Source organism: Sinocyclocheilus grahami, unplaced genomic scaffold (genome assembly GCF_001515645.1).
Source record: "Sinocyclocheilus grahami isolate Dianchi unplaced genomic scaffold, SAMN03320097.WGS_v1.1 scaffold672.1, whole genome shotgun sequence".
In the NCBI taxonomy this organism is placed as follows: Eukaryota; Metazoa; Chordata; class Actinopteri; order Cypriniformes; family Cyprinidae; genus Sinocyclocheilus; species Sinocyclocheilus grahami.
Window position 1 is genome coordinate 957,032 of NW_015505851.1, and position 16,718 is coordinate 973,749.

A 16,718-nucleotide genomic window follows, 5' to 3' on the forward strand; every position below is an offset into this window, starting at 1 on the left:
AAATACAACGTCAAACTCACTTTAGCCTATATATAAAACATAGAACTTTTATTAACAAAACAAATAAAAATACACCATGCTATAGGGCAGGCTATGCCTAATATAAAATAACAAATAACTTACATAACGTTTAAATAGGTATACAAAACTGGAAATAAGTAAACATGTATAATATATAACCAAATAAATAAGAAACGTAGAACGTTTATTAGCAAAACGAATAAGAAAGCTTGGAGGCACGGCATACACCTTAATGTAAAATAAAATAAATAAATGACACTTCTCGTCTGTCTCGCCTCACTCTTCTCATCAGTCTCGACTCACTATTCTCGTCTGTCTCGCCTCACTCGTCTCGTCTGTCTTGACTCACTCTTCTCGTCTCTCGCCTCACTCTTCTAGTCTGTCTCACCTCACTCATCTCGTCTGTCTCGACTCACTCTTCTCGTCTGTCTCGCCTCACTCTTCTAGTCTGTCTCGCCTCACTCTTCTCGTCTGTCTCGCCTCACTCTTCTCGTCTGTCTCGCCTCACTCTCTCGCCTCACTCTGCCTCACTCTTCTCGTCTGTCTCGCCTCACTCTTCTTGTCAGTCAGGTCGACTCATTCTCCTCACTAGAGAAATTAAATCTGATCTGTGATGCAACAAAAGCCGCGTTCAGTTTTTAATTGTAGTGTCTGTTTTGAATTAAAACTAATTAATTTTTATTTCTATAAAAAAAATCTAAACGATGGTGGGGGTTGGTGCCGTGGTGGGCAAGTGACGTAACCGGTGTTGCGGCTTAACAACGGTATCACCGTCAGCACCATCTATCGCGGCAAGCCTAATAGATTGTGAAGTGCTGCTGCTCTTTCAGCTTTGGGCCGCTCCAGATCCACTGCTGCTTTAACCCGGATGTCTGCTGGTCAGGAGGCTGGGAGACCGTGTGGAGACCACAGTCAGAAAGCACTGTCCACCCCAACCCAGCCGTGGAGTCCAGAGCTGCCTGCTATAGCACTCCTCTGCCTTCTGAGTCGACTCAAAGGAAGAGGCAGAGCTCAGAGGATGAAGATCCCTGCACCTCATACGAGAGACCCGCCAAACGCTCTGCTGAAGGTTAGGCTTATTCTGAAGACATCGCTGAATTAAGTGATTTGCCGTTGAAATGTTCATTCACTGATGATGATTACAGGAACATTCTTGTAGTCGCCTGTTTTCTCATTTCTTGTGATCTTGTGATTGTTGCAGATGCGTACATAAAGGGCCCAATGCTGGGTCAAGGTGGATTCGGCTCGGTGTTTGCTGGGACCCGCAGCTCTGATGGATTGCCAGTAAGACAGTTTCTTTCCTCCTTAATTCATTCAAACAGCCCTTATTCATGACACTTATGGCATAAACCGTATTCATCTGTACAGATCACAAGGTTATTGTCATAATTAGCAGGTGTAATTTACTGTGGTTCATCTGTCTGCAGGTGGCCATCAAGTACGTGACTAAAGATGAGGAGCACGAGGACATGGAAGTTGTGAGTTCAGTCACATGTAAGGTTTGATACACACATAAACCCACACTCAGCCCTCTAGCGATGACTCAAGGGTCTGGCGTCTCCTCTGCCGCTGCAGGAAGGTCAGGGTCTGCTGCCGCTGGAGGTCGCGTTGATGACCCGGGTCAATTCAGCTCCTGTCTGTCCCAGTGTCCTGAAGTTGCTGGAGCGGTTTGACCATCCCGGCAGCTACGTCATGATCCTGGAACGGCCGGATCCTTGCCAGGATCTCCACAGATTCTGTGAGGAGAACGGCTGTCTGGATGAGAGCCAGGCCAAGAAGGTGCTACTGCAGCTCATCGACGCTCTTAAACACTGCGAGAGCCGCGGCGTCTTCCACCGAGACGTCAAGCCACAGAACCTGCTCATCTGCACCGATACCAGCGAGATCAAGCTGCTGGACTTTGACTGCGGACACCTCCTGAAGGACTCGGAGTATAAAGAGTTTATAGGTTGGTTAGGAGCAGATCTCTGGAAGTTTGTGTTTTGGACTGGAAGCGTTTGAGCTGATCTCTTGCTCTTCTCGGGTCTCTCAGGCACTCTTTCATACGCCCCTCCGGAGTGGTTTCGTTCCCACAGCTATCGTGCCGGACCAGCTACTGCTTGGTCGCTGGGTGTGACGCTCTACAAGCTCCTGTGCAGTTCTCTACCTTTCAAAAGTGCATGGAGGGTTCGCAGACTGCGCTTCCCGAGTCACCTGTCTGCAGGCAAGATATGGCAAACATGCAGCTGTTCACAGACAGAAATCACGGCCAGAGCGAGCAGAAGTTGATGTTGTGTTGCTCAAGTACTGTGTTGTACATAACAGACTGCCGTCAGTTGATTAGATGGTGTCTTAGAGCAGCAGCGGACGAGCGTCGCAGCTTACAGGACATTGAACAGCATCCCTGGTTACGCTCCGCAGGTGGCCAATCACAGCACACTCATCTCAATGACTCAGTGTTGATTGGACAGTTGGATTGTCCTGTCAGGATAAATGTAGGTAACTGGCTGTAATTGTGAACATCGGGTGAGCAGGAGTGCAGGACACAGGAGCAGCAGAGACGGCTGGACACCTGCAGTGAGGACGAGTGGACAGCAGGCGTTTCATGTGTTTTGTAATGCTGTGCTTCACTCTGGAGCGTGACTGTGGGCTCTGTGTGGATGCTGGAGGAGCTGGACACGCAGCGCCGGCTCAAACCAGAGTCCTGATGCTACAGAGATCCGCTCCAGACTGAGCCTAAACCAGCATGCAGCTGTTCTGATGAGGAGGAGAGAGACAAAAACATCAAAACATTAGGAATCGTTTAATTAGTTACCATCTTCAGTTAACTGAATCCTATAGAAAATATTTCTGTTACTTGAACTAAAATAAACTTTAACTGAATCTAAAAATCTAAATCTTAATAAAAACTATAATATCATCTCATTGTCACAGCTTGTTAACAATAAAGATCTAAATCTAAATGCTCCAGAAGTCATAAGATCATATTTATTTTGCGTTAGCATGAAGCTGCAGTTTCACAATACATGAATTACACTTACAAATCATTTTTTTTAACGCTTGAAATGCTATTTACACCTTTACAAAGCTTCTCTTGCGCATGCAAATGTAATTTACGCTTACAGTCTTATGTACACTTCCACAACTCTTACCCTGCGTATGCAAATCTTTTAGGCATTGTTGTACCTTCATAAATGACTCTGTGATTTAAACTAGTTTACAGCCAAACAGGAGACACACTGTGTGCAACAAACGAGACCGAAGGCTTTTCAATCTACACATCGCCATCATTTACCATGGATTGACTGTGGTAACACTCGCTGCACCGTGGTATTGTGGCAGAAATGTGGGATATTCACATTGAATTTCATTACAGGAGTAATGGTATAAAATCATAGTATGTATTTGTGATTAAGCTATAGCATGTGTGCATTTATACTGCTTACGCTTGAAATGCTATTTACACCTTTACAAAGCTTCTCTTGCTCATGCAAATGTAATTTACGCTTACAGTCTTATGTACACTTCCACAACTCTTACCCTGCGTATGCAAATCTTTTAGGCATTGTTGTACCTTCATAAATGACTCTGTGATTTAAACTAGTTTACAGCCAAACAGGAGACACACTGTGTGCAACAAACGAGACCGAAGGCTTTTCAATCTACACATCGCCATCATTTACCATGGATTGACTGTGGTAACACTCGCTGCACCGTGGTATTGTGGCAGAAATGTGGGATATTCACATTGAATTTCATTACAGGAGTAATGGTATAAAATCATAGTATGTATTTGTGATTAAGCTATAGCATGTGTGCATTTATACTGAATGTTTTTAGACTACTGTTTTTCATACTAATAGGCTACCTAAAACCATATAGTTATATTTTTACCATGGTATTGAGGTGCATATATGTGTGGTTTTAACTGTGTTTATCATGATTTAAATGTATGCTACTATAGGAGACCAATGCTTTAAAAAAATAAAAAAATAAAACTTGGTCAGAATAAATGTAACCATAAAAAACGGAGGTTGCTACAATTTTGTTTTACAGATGCTACTGATTTTGATAATGAACAAAAATGTACCTCTGCATCCTAACTCAAGCTACTATCAAATGTGCATTTCTAAGAGACAAAAAAGTGCTATTATTATTATTAATATTATCAGGCAACCCAAACCTGTTTCTTGATTTTAAACGATATCACTCATTAGAACATGCAGAAACTAAGACATTCATTTAGATATTTATTTTGTTAAAGGAAAATTAATGGTCTGCTTTCTACAACTTTCACTTTAGAGCAAACATCTGGCTTTAAACTTGAAAGAAATAATAGATTTTATATTTATCGTGATAATTATCGATATCGACTGATATGAAAAAATAACCGTGATCATTTTTTTGGCCATATTGCCCAGTTCAGGGTAGTACAGGCACTTCATATTTAATGGTATTTTACTGTTTTGATTGCATTTAATGCATTATACTTTCAATAAAACATTTGCAATGGGCTTTTAAAAACAGTTTTAGCCTTTTTTTGTGTGTTGCATTTACACGCTTTTGACCAGCAGGCGTCGCTAGCGATCAGCAGGATTCTCCCATCACTGATGAGAACATACTTTCACACAACCTTTTGCTATTACATATCCAACCACACAATAATATATCTAACAGCCATACAACACACAGCAGCCAATAATACAAATATAAAATACCAAAATGACACTAGACACCCAAAAGTTTTAAAACAAGTTTTTTTTTACCTTGAAAAATGACTTTCAAAGTCAACTCTGATGGTACACAGACTTCTAATAAGATGAACGGCTTCTGTTTCTTTCCAAAAGTCTGTTCTGGAAGTGCATAAGTTTAGTGAGCGGTACAAATTAAACTCCAAGCGTGGATCGCTTTACGACAGCAACAACTGCGCGTGCACAGCTATCCACTGCATTTACGACAGTGCATTCCACTCACTTAACACATACACAGTTTCACTTAAATATGAAATAAATCACATCTAAACTGAATCTTCTTGTAAACCTATCATTGAAGAATTACGCAGGTAGATTTTGAGGTGAGTTTACAAACCCCTAAATGAAAATGCAAGTTGTGGTGTTGGAAATGTATTATATCTAAAAGTATAGTCTAGTCTAGTATTAAAGTATAGACTATTTATATGCATTCAAGTTAGTTTTTCATTGAAAACAACTGAACAAATAAAATGGCAGACGACGTATGCACTAGTGCATACTTGAGACAGGACATGCATGGATTGGCTCATCTTACCCCATTCATCGGTCATTAGTCTGCACAGAGAGCATGATTTGGTCAGATCTACTTGCTAAAATATTCAGATGTAAAGTTTTCTTGTCCAGGAATTTTATTGTATCATACATTTTGTCATACTTCATTTAAAGGTTTAATCTCAAAGACATGGCCAGTAAGTGCTTCTATCCTTCAATAAGGACCCTTGCTGAAGACACGCTGGCTTTAATCCTTGAAAGCTGTTGATGCCTGAAGGGTCCAGCAGAGGGGCTTCATACACTCTTCCAAAAATGCATTGAACCCTGTTCAATTTCATTGTATGGAGGGAAACCCCCCCCCACTTTCATCAAATATCTTCTTTTGTGTTTCACAAAAGAAAGAAAGTCATACATTGCTGAGTGAGAGTCATAAATTGTAATGCACTCACCTAAAAATCATAAATCGTTAGGTGAGTAAATGAGTGCATTTCTATTGTTACTTCTAAGGAGCACCTCAGGTTAATTCAACGTAAAACTGCATTTTTATTTAAAAGGTGTAGTGCCGATGAGGGTAAACTATTAACAAAAAACACTAAAATAGTTTACATTTCATTATACATAAAAAGGCAATGCACTTATTAAAAAAAAAAAAAAATGTACTAAACATGCATTTTTTCATATTTTTTGCACTAGTTACAGATCACAAGATTTCATCTGTATTTATTCCATATTAGAGATTTCTAGTTTTAGAATTCGTGTAGCGGAGGCAAAACATTCATTCAGTAATCAGTACATCGAATTAATTCATATTGCTTGGACGTTTTTCCTTAGATTTTTTAAATGCGGTTGTGTTGTAAATACAGTATAACAGACGATCAAGCCCCGTTTACACTGCCAGTGAGAGCTGGCCATGAGTAAAAGCGTACTGATGGTATGAGCAGAGCTTAAGGACTGAATTCATTACACAGTTGGGCCACTTTAGTGTGTGGTATTTACTAACCATCCAGTTTACAGGTGTTAAATGTGTATTAAATATTTAAATTAAGTCATTAAGGCAAACACACCTCCTAGCAGCATGTCAAACAGGCTCAATGTACCCACTGGCTGATCATGAATCCTTTTCTACTGGCTTGATCTTGATGTGAATTCCATTGAGTGATCTGAGCACGACTTGAGGGATCATCTTCGGGGTGTGCTGGGGGTCTTTAATCAGCCGGTATTTCTTCAGTGTCAGCGCCACGGTGACTTTCATCTCATTCATGGCAAAGTTCTGTCCGATGCAGTTTCTGTAATCAGATACACACCAGAAGCTTTCTTTCAATAAGCACAGTAGCAAATATGTTTGCATTAGTACTGAGAACTAACAATTCTGAAAAATGTGTTCACAAATCACACACTTGTGAACAACACTTTTGGATATAGCCCAATGAAATGTTTTCTTTTTTAATAGTAGTTTATTTAATCATACTCATAGATAAGTATTGTTTATAAAAATACTTGAATACATGAAGAAAGAAGCAGTACTTATTATATAAGAATATATACTTTAGTGCAAACTGAATGTAACGTTTTCAGACACTTTGCATTGCATGTTATTTGCAATGAAATGAAAATGTGTTATAGTTTAGATTTATATTAAACGCAGTTAGCTGAACTTTAGAGTGCTTCAGACCCACATGACTTAAGCACATCTTTATAATTTTGAAATATGGTTAGTGTAGGGATGGACAAGCATTTATGAAAAGCTCAAATATACTTTAATGTCATTTCTGTTGAAACCTGTACGTCATGTATTTAAATTAAATGACACATTTGTAATGAAGTTGCAATTTAGTACATGCACAATATTAAATGTAATATCGAATAACTACAGCTACAGTTAAAATGATAATTAACTACTTTAAAGTGCTTTAGTATGTTAGTCAACACATCAAAGTGAGTGTACTTTGAAGCACAATTAAAACAATGATTTAAAATGTTCTTTAAAGGATCATTTTTAATTTGACCTTTTTACAAAGTGCACTTAAGTAGACTTTCATTAATATTATGTTATCTACAAATACAGTTAGATATAAGATTTGTTTTGTTTTATTAATTTAAGGTTTGAAGTACACTACAAGTGCACATTGAGTACAATCAAGCACACTTCTTTTTCACAAGCGTAGCCAACTTAGTAAATCTCTTCCAACAAAATCATTGTCAAAAGGACCCTGCATTATCAGTTGCTTTATAGCTCTTTGCTCTCATCAGAGTTGATTTGAGGTCAAAGACATAAATGCATCAAGCTGCAGGCATGTAATGGGAAAGCTAGCTCACACAGGAGAAGTTCTGTTCGTCATGCAATTATTTTCCATAGAAAAGCAGTTCATATTGACATGTGTTAAACTGCTGGAAGGACAAAAGACCCCATGCATTTATCATGAATGTAGTCCACAAGAGCAGTGTGCAACATTCTGAGTGTTGCAATACAAGCCTTCTGTGACGAACAGAGCAAAAGTTGTTATTCACTGAAAATCCTCCCATATGCATGCAGATACCAAAAGTGTTTCTGATGGCATATACTTGCTTCTCGCAGTTTTTATACTTGAGATACTTGATATTTGAGAGGGGAAGATGTTTTGTGAATAATGACTTATATTTTGGTTTGTTTACTACTACAACTATATAAGTACAGCAGTGCCATATGGGCTACTTTCATTGTAATTTCATATTTTTTGAAGCTTGACAAAGTCAAGTGGTTACTATGAACTGCCATTGTACAGAAACGAGTACCTTGAAGAATCTTCCTTTTCTGTTCAATAGAAAAACTTTTAAAAAATTCTGATATTTTCTCACAATTTAGACTTTTTTTTTCTCAGAATCATAATTGCGAGATATAAACTCAGAATCATAAGATATAAATGCAGAATTCCAAGATATAACCTCGGAATGCTGAGTCCAAAAGTCCAAATTGTGTGGTTTCAAAAAAAAAAAACAGCATTGCCAGCATAGCCAAGTCATCCTGTGGCTGTTTGCTCTGTTCTGTGTGGCTGAAGTGATTGTAATTTCATATTTTTTGAAGCTTAACAAAGTCAAGTGGTTACTATGAACTGCCATTGTACAGAAACGAGTACCTTGAAGAATCTTCCTTTTCTGTTCAATAGAAAAACTTTTTAAAAATTCTGATATTTTCTCACAATTTAGACTTTTTTTTTCTCAGAATCATAATTGCGAGATATAAACTCAGAATCATAAGATATAAATGCAGAATTCCAAGATATAACCTCGGAATGCTGAGTCCAAAAGTCCAAATTGTGTGGTTTCAAAAAAAAAAACAGCATTGCCAGCATAGCCAAGTCATCCTGTGGCTGTTTGCTCTGTTCTGTGTGGCTGAAGTGTGAGTGAATGACCCACTTGCTAAACCGCTCATGTCTCGTTAACAAACCTGGGTCCCGCAGAGAAGGGCACAAAAGCATGCGGTGACCTCTCAGCAACATTCTCCGGCAGAAACCTCAACGGATCAAACACCTGTGGACAACACAACACATTAAATACATTTGGAAAAAATACACCACAGAAATCTAATTAAAACATCAAAGACTTTTATATATACATTGTAAAAATGGGTAACCGGCAATTGTTACCTTCAAGACCTATTTCTACTTGATTTAAGTCATATAATTTGGGTTATTTCTGACTTGAATAAAACCAGTATTATTTCAGTGGCTTTTTAAAATACATTTATATGTACAAACATTAGAATAATTATGAAGTCTTATAATATTGTCTTCTGTTAAGGAATATTACAAACATAAAATATACGGTTTAAAATAAGGCTCTGTTCATAAACCACATAAAATATATTCTTCAGTTGTTTTGCAGATGTGTATTTCGATTGTATTACAGTGGGGTCCAAAATGATTTTGAAATAGATTTTTTTTTAGATTAGATCTATGAAAAGATTAATAAAAATGTTTATGGTTATAGAATTGGTTATGATTGCACTACTTCTGAAGAACTAGTCAGATGTGAGTAAATGATTGTAATTGATCATGTGATTCTTTGTGCAGATGACATCTCAAATCAGGCTGGAAAACATGATCATCAGGTTTTGTTAATGCAGCGCCAGTGCATTAAAATAAAATAAAAACACAGTAAATACTAAGACATTTATTCAATTTTTGTTCATTTTCACTTAAACGGTTTTGCTGCTAAATATTTTGTAATTAAAAACATTTAAATTATATGCAAATGGTGCACTTTCACAACTTTGGACTCTACTGTACACTCCTTTTTTAAGTGATTATTTTTCAGTCATTATTCTGTTATACCTGAGCTATGTTATGTAATGAGTGCTATTTCAGATATAAAGAATGCACACATACATATGGATTCTCCCACACTGAGGCATTCATGTGGATCCCATAAATGCTAACTCCAATGGTACAACCTGTGGAAGAGTAAAACAGTGTTTTAGGGCACGCAGTGATGTATTCAGCCTGCGGTATGTTCACTGTTTTGTGATGAACTGATAACACTCGGTGTCATATGCCTGAACAACAAGCAGCCAGGTTAATGTTTGATCAGATGTTCTCTGCGTTAGAGGTCATCATGTCTGTTTATAGGTGAACAGGGCATAAAGCAGTAGTTCATACTCACTCTGAAATATTACAGGTGCATCTCAATAAATTAGAATGTCGTGGAAAAGTTAATTTATTTCAGTAATTCAACTCAAATTGTGAAACTTGTGTATTAAATAAATTCAATGCACACAGACTGAAGTAGTTTAAGTCTTTGGTTCTTTTAATTGTGATGATTTTGGTTCACATTACAGCCTTTCTAAGTGTGTCCATGTTGGCTTATGCTAATGCTTCTCACAAAGGTTTGGGCTTTATGACTGATGCATTTGGGGAAACTATATGGTCCCCTTCTGAGGCAATAATTAACTTGATCAATCAAAAATGTAGATTCTGTCATCAACTCATTTTTTAAGTTCCTCTAAAAATGTTTTCTTGCAAAGAATTTAGATGGTGACCAGTGATTGTGACAAAAAGTGCCATAAAGTACCATTAAAAGTAGTATATGACTTGTGCGCTTGTCTGTTTTAGTCTTACGGTTGCTTTGTGTGAGGAAGAAACTGAAATATAGGCCTACCTTCGGGTACAGTCCGTCCATCAAAGAAGGTCAAGGGTTTAGTCAACTTTCGTGATATTCCCGGGACAGGAGGGCAAAGCCGCAGGGATTCTTTAATGCACATTGTGGTATAAGGAATTTTATTGAGGTCTTCCCTGAAACATAAGCAGAGAGGAACAGTCTCAGAGAAACTGACAGTGAATAAGGCATTACTGATGTCTGAAAATGTTTAGCAGTTGTGACATCAGTGTGCAGGATTTATTTGTTATTTGCTCATGAGAGCAATGAAATCAAGGTGTAAAGAAAGGGATTTGAATTGATTTGCAATGAATGATCACAATCTGTTTTCTTAAAATCGGAGCAGAGTTGAGTCATTTGGTTTTTGTACTGTACAATGTGTATTTAGATTAAACAAGACACAAATAATGATAGTAGTTGATTATTAGTTGAATTCTATACTGTTAGACAAAAAATGTAAAGCACTGTTTATACCATTGCATTTTTTTTCTAGTGTATTTGTCCTATTGTTTGTAATCTTTTTATTACTGACTGTTTACTTGTCTTCGTTAATTATTTGAGGACTTTTTACTTATGCCGAGTTCACACTGCATGATTTTCAAAGTTGTCGGGATCACCGTTGTTTTCACACTGCAAGACTATCTGGGGTTAGGTTTGTGACGGTGAGGAAATTTTCCCACCGGTTAATCGACGTGTGACAACACCGATAATACCGGTATCACCGCTGGGGCGTTCCCTCTTTTCCTCGCTTTCCTTCACTTTTAAATAGCTTAAAAGCACCGTGCGCATTTTACTTTCACTTTCGAATTAGCGGCAGTTAGGCATCAATTGCTTGAATGCAACAACAAAATACAACGTCAAACTCACTTTAGCCTATATATAAAACATAGAACTTTTATTAACAAAACAAATAAAAATATACCACGCTATAGGGCAGGCTATGCCTAATTTAAAATAAAAAATAACTTACATAAAGTTTAAATAGGTATACAAAACTGAAAATAAGTAAACATGTATAATATATAACCAAATAAATAAGAAATGTAGAACGTTTATTAGCAAAACGAATAAGAAAGCTTGGAGGCACGGCATACACCTTGATGTAAAATAAAATAAATAAATGACACAAAGTTTAAATAAAGTAAAAATTTTTCAAAATCAGATAAACGGCAAAAGTCAACAGGCTTTTCAAAATCCAAAACACTGTCAAACAGGCGCTTTTGCATCACGTTTCGAATCTAAATCATCCGCGATCGTCTTATCTGTCTCACCTCACTCTTCTTATCTGTCTCACCTCACTCTTCTTATCTGTCTAGCCTCACTCGTCTTGTCTGTCTCGCCTCACTCGTCTTGTCTGTCTCGCCTCACTCTTCTTGTCTGTCTCGCCTCACTCTTCTCGTCTGTCTCGCCTCACTCTTCTCGTCAGTCAGCTCGACTCACTCTCCTCACTAGAGAAATTAAATCTGATCTGTGATTCGACTGTGTTCGGCACGCTACATTGAGCAGCCACGCTCAGTTTTTAATTGTCGTGTCTGTTCTTTTACTGAACTAAATGATTTTTATTACTATAAAAAATCAAAACGACGGTGGGGGTCGGTGACGCGGTGGTCAAGTGACGTAACCAGTGTTGCGGCTTAACACAATAGGCAAGCCTATCTGGGGTAGCATTCAGTTGCTGCTGTGATCACATTGCATGATGGATCGGTGACAGGAGGAGTCAACTGTCCAACCCAATGTCACATGAGTAATTACAGTAGTGACAGTACCAGTCCACTGTGTCTTTTCCATCCAGAACCTGCAGAATCTCCTCTCTGCATTTCTCCTGGTGCTCAGGGTTACATGCCAGATTGTAGAAAATCCAAGATATTCCACTGGCTGTGGTGTCATGGCCTTCAAACATGAATGTGTCCACTTCAGCCCTGATATCTTCATCCGACAAACCCTGCTGATGCTCATCCTGTGAGCGACAAAAATACCTCTAACATCAATGATAGATGATACAATGGCACTATGCAACAAAATATCAGCAATTTTCATTTATTTTCTTTAAATATAATTGTTGTGTAAGTGCTTGAGGATATCATACTCGGGCAGACAGAAGAATATCCAAAAAGTCCAAATATCGTTTGTTTTTAACAATGCCCTGCTCCTTCTCAATCTTCAAGACTTCTTTCCTCTTTCTGATAACTTCCGCTAAAAAAATATTAAGAAATTGAAATGACATGATAGCTTCATAGCTTCGCTTGCTACAGATTTACACATCCGTTCAAACATTTGGGGTCGTGAGATTTTGTAATGTCTTTGAAAGTAGTCTCTTCTGCTCACTAACGCTGCATTTCTTTGATTAAAAATACAGTAAAACTGTGAAATATTATTATCATTTAAAATAACAATTTTCTATGTGAATATATAGTAAAATTGATTCCTGTGGTCACGCAGCGCTGAATTTTCAGCAGCATTCCTCCAGTCTTCAGTGTCACATGATCTTCAGAAATCATTCTAATATACTGATTTGCTGCTCAAGAAACATTTCTGATTATTATCAATGTTGAAAAATTTTGCTGTGTAATATTTTTGTGAAAACTGCTCCATTTCGATTCTTTGATGAATAGAAAGTTGAAAGAACAGCATTTATTTTAAATAGAACTTTACTTTACTGTCACTTTTGATCAATTTAATCAATGCAATTAAATTCTTGCTGAATAAAAGTATTAATTTCTAAAATAATAATATAATAAAATAAAGAATAGGAAACATCATACTGACCCCAAACTTTTGAACGGTAGCATATATTCTGGTTTAACTAAGATACATAAGCAGGTATGTATATAATAGTAGCCCTTGAGCAGGCCCAGCCTCAATCAAAAATGGAGTTTCACAAAATCTGCAGAATTCAGAAAAATGGATTTGAATTTTGAACTGGTTTTCAAACAGCTTTCCTTAATCGTCAATACATGGATTGGTGGGATGAACAAGCAAACAACAGTATTGCAAATATATACTATATATATATATATATATACATACATTTTAGAAAGACATATGCAGCCATATTATAAAACGCCCAGAGCCTCATTTCATTCAGATGGTCAAAATCACAGCTAGAGTTAAACTAATCGTTGCATGGTTGGGCCTGCTCGCATGGTTGGGTGCATGACTGTGGCTTAGCAAAAAAACGACACCTGTATGATTGTGTGCTATTCTGGCCGCCTTCCTGAATTTGTATCCATGTGGACTGAGATGAAATATGGCCTTGCTGTGGTAAGGAAACACTCTGAACCTGACGTTCACCATGTGGCAGAGATCATACACCGCCTGGATGTACGGGTTGGTTCCACTGCAAAGAGATCAGTGAGGTTACACTGAAAGGAGACGGATGTGTACAAAAGGACGAGGTAAAGGAGAATGAACTGACCTGTCTGTCTGACAGTTGCTGTTAAAGCTGAACGCACATTTCATGATGCTGTCCAGCGTCATCAGACTTACATGCTGAAACAGTTCAAACGACTCTCCTGATTTGGCATAAACTTCCCACTTACCCTGAAAGTGAAAATGACTCAAACTATAATTAAAACACAACAATCAAAAGACCAGCTTTTTAAATAATTCTATTAATAATTCAATTATTCAATTTAAGTGTATCATGTCACCCAGCAACACTGTAAAAATGAAATGATCAATAAGTCATAGAGGCATTTGCTTTTGCATTAACTCATCAGAAGAATGTAACCAATTTCAACTTAATTTTTTGGAACGTTTTACAAGACTCTATTTTTTAAACTGAAGTGGAAGGTGATTTTTTTAACAGTGAATAAGGAATTACAAAAATTACAAGGAATTCTCAAAAAATCATTTGACCTTCCATTGTTTGGACAAACAAATAGTCCTGTCCCAATATTACATAACTGGTTGTGAAAATGTTGCTGCTTCGGGTTGGTTGAGATGATCAAACAAGCAGAGACATTTCTGCAGCAGTCTTACAGTTGTGCACATTAATTGCTGGGACAGGATAAACTGTTTTTAACATAAAAAGCGAGTAAATAAAGATATTTTTTATTTTTGGGTGAACTATTCCTTTCACATACAAGCATGACTTTGGTTGAATCAGAAACAAGTTTCACATAAGGCTTCAGAACATCATAATGGAAACCAGGAGTGAGAAGCCGTCTGTGCCGAAACCACTTCTGTCCAGTAGACACAAGCAAGCCATCGCCTGAGGAGACAGCCAAGAGTTACTCTAGTGATAATAGAACGCCACAGAATGAATGATGACTTGAGATGGTAGAAATTACATTCATGACAGTTCAAAAAATTGTAAAAAAATCCACAAGGACAGACTTGACCGTAGTTGAAGAAACACCCAATAATAAACCTAATAGTAGATTAAAGGGGTCATATGGTGCGATTTCAAGTTTTCCTTACTCTTTGGAGTGTTACAAGCTCTTGGTGCATAAAGAAGATCTGTAAAGTTGCAAAGACTAAAGTCTCAAATCCAAAGAGATATTCTTTATAAAAGTTAAGAGTCAGCCACACCTACCTAAAACGGCTCGTTCTAACACACCCCCACATGTCTACATCACTATGTGAGAAGATTTGCATAACGCCGCCCAAATGTTCACGCAAAGAAAGAAGGTGTAACTTTTATTCTCGCTGTAGTATTGTTGCCGCCGCCATGTCGTGAAGGCGCTGTGTGATTCATTGTGAAAGCAAAACTACTTTGTTTGGTCTTCCAAAAGAGGACGATATCGCTTCGTCATGCCTAGAGCTGATCTGTGCTGGTCGCTGAGGAAATGCATCAACTTCGTGCTGTGGATCGCCGGATCGGCTTTCACCGTGGACGAAGCGGAATCCAGCCCGGGGTCGTCACATATGGTTGCCGCAGGCATCACAATATGGTAAGGGACGTAACATTTCCGTCACACGCTTGAGGAATTCGGCCAATCACAATGCACTGGATAGCTGACCAATCACAGCACACCTCGCTTTTCAGACCGATGAGCTTTGTAAAAATCAACGCGTTTCAGAAAGGCGGGGCATAGAGGAGAAACAATAATGTACAGTATGTGGAAATGAATGTGTTTTTTTAACCTTAAACCGCATAAACACATTTCATTACACCAAATACACAAAATAATGTACTTTTTAGCAACATCATATGACCCCTTTAATAAAGAAATAATTTTACATTTTAGGTGTGATCTTACCTAACCAAGGGATGAAAAACTTGTATGCATAATCATCTTTTGGTTCTGTAAATAAAGCGAAAGATAATAATTTTAAAATGCTGGTTTTGGTTGTAAATATTTGAGAAAGTTAAATTAAATCGTAAAAGTGTCAAACGGATGATCACCTGTAGTGGTGAGAAGGGTCTTCACATATGATGGGTGGTGGATGTTCAGAATGGACAATGATGGGCCAAACCACAGCGGAAAGGCAAAGGGATACTGTCCACTCCACTTCATAATCTTTTCCAAATCATGTCCATCCTGGCGAAACTATGAATATAAAAAAGGTCTGTGTAACTGTTATGGACAATAAAACAGGTTTCAAGAACAAATTGCGTTCTCACTTTATTAATTTCACGTGAATTCTACCAACTGCTGCTGAAGAATGTGAATGCAAGGCAAGGCTGTTGTGTTTATTGCTGCACAATATAATTATGTAATTGTTTACTTGTAGTGAATAGACAAGGGCTCAGGCTCGAGGGTTCATCCCTCGAAGATAACAAGGGCAAACTGGGGCAAATGCCTACATTGTGTATTATGACTGTAATACAATGGTTTTTCAAAGTTGTAATTCAAACAAAAATGACTGGAGTACGTTTTACAAGAAAATATTACTTTTGTAAATAATTTTGAAAATTACCAACAATTTGTTTCTTCACTAATTTTTTTCCCCACTGTACTCATGAATAGACTGTATAAAATGGTATAAATGTATAAAAAAAATTTAGTAGGATAAATCTCCTAAAAGTTATTCTAATTAAATAGAAGGAAGCATGCACGGACTACAATGGACTCCAAAGATCAGCTTCAGAAACAGTCACTGTTTGTGGTTGTGTTGTTTACCTCCTTGACGTGTCCGATGAGCCAGTGTGCAGTGTACACATCCCTCTTCTCCTCATAACCAATAATTTAACCACTATCGCCAAACACACAAGCAACGCGAGTGCAAAGACATGATTCACGGAGAGCGACGCGTAAAGCTGCATAACATGAGGAGACTGTTGCGCGCGGGGTCCGCTATAGCACTGAGCTCGATGTGAGAAAGAGGAAGCGATATGAGAGAGAGCGAGGGAGAGAGAGGGAGAGCGAGAGAGAGAGGGAGAGAGAGGGAGAGAGAGAG

At 37.9% G+C, this 16,718-nt stretch overlaps 2 protein-coding genes across 3 annotated transcripts in view; one reads left to right on the top strand and one right to left on the bottom strand.

The window, feature by feature from the left end:
* Window positions 1-725: 725 nt before the first annotated feature.
* On the top strand, window positions 726-2,581 carry LOC107559024 (serine/threonine-protein kinase pim-3-like). Its single transcript, XM_016242743.1, has 8 exons — window positions 726-754; window positions 852-1,090; window positions 1,223-1,305; window positions 1,449-1,499; window positions 1,597-1,969; window positions 2,054-2,224; window positions 2,326-2,421; window positions 2,535-2,581. The coding sequence occupies exons 1-8, from the start codon at window positions 726-728 to the stop codon at window positions 2,579-2,581; spliced, it is 1,089 nt and encodes a 362-aa protein (XP_016098229.1).
* Window positions 2,582-5,347: 2,766 nt separating this feature from the next.
* cyp4t8 (cytochrome P450, family 4, subfamily T, polypeptide 8) overlaps window positions 5,348-16,718 on the bottom strand; it is a 13,207-nt gene continuing 1,836 nt past the window's right edge. Inside the window, exons 2-14 of one of the 2 annotated variants that reach the window (XM_016242771.1) lie at window positions 16,442-16,484; window positions 15,724-15,868; window positions 15,578-15,622; window positions 14,459-14,586; window positions 13,789-13,913; window positions 13,556-13,710; window positions 12,460-12,566; window positions 12,140-12,330; window positions 10,377-10,510; window positions 9,608-9,672; window positions 8,668-8,750; window positions 6,308-6,529; window positions 5,348-5,567 (exon numbers count right to left, since the gene is read on the bottom strand). In XM_016242771.1, the coding sequence (XP_016098257.1) occupies window positions 6,352-6,529; window positions 8,668-8,750; window positions 9,608-9,672; window positions 10,377-10,510; window positions 12,140-12,330; window positions 12,460-12,566; window positions 13,556-13,710; window positions 13,789-13,913; window positions 14,459-14,586; window positions 15,578-15,622; window positions 15,724-15,868; window positions 16,442-16,484 (1,399 nt within the window). In that variant the 3' untranslated portion in view covers window positions 5,348-5,567; window positions 6,308-6,351. Of the gene's footprint in view, window positions 5,568-6,307; window positions 6,530-8,667; window positions 8,751-9,607; window positions 9,673-10,376; window positions 10,511-12,139; window positions 12,331-12,459; window positions 12,567-13,555; window positions 13,711-13,788; window positions 13,914-14,458; window positions 14,587-15,577; window positions 15,623-15,723; window positions 15,869-16,441; window positions 16,648-16,718 lie in introns of those variants that run through there. The other variant, XM_016242770.1, reaches the window with a different exon arrangement.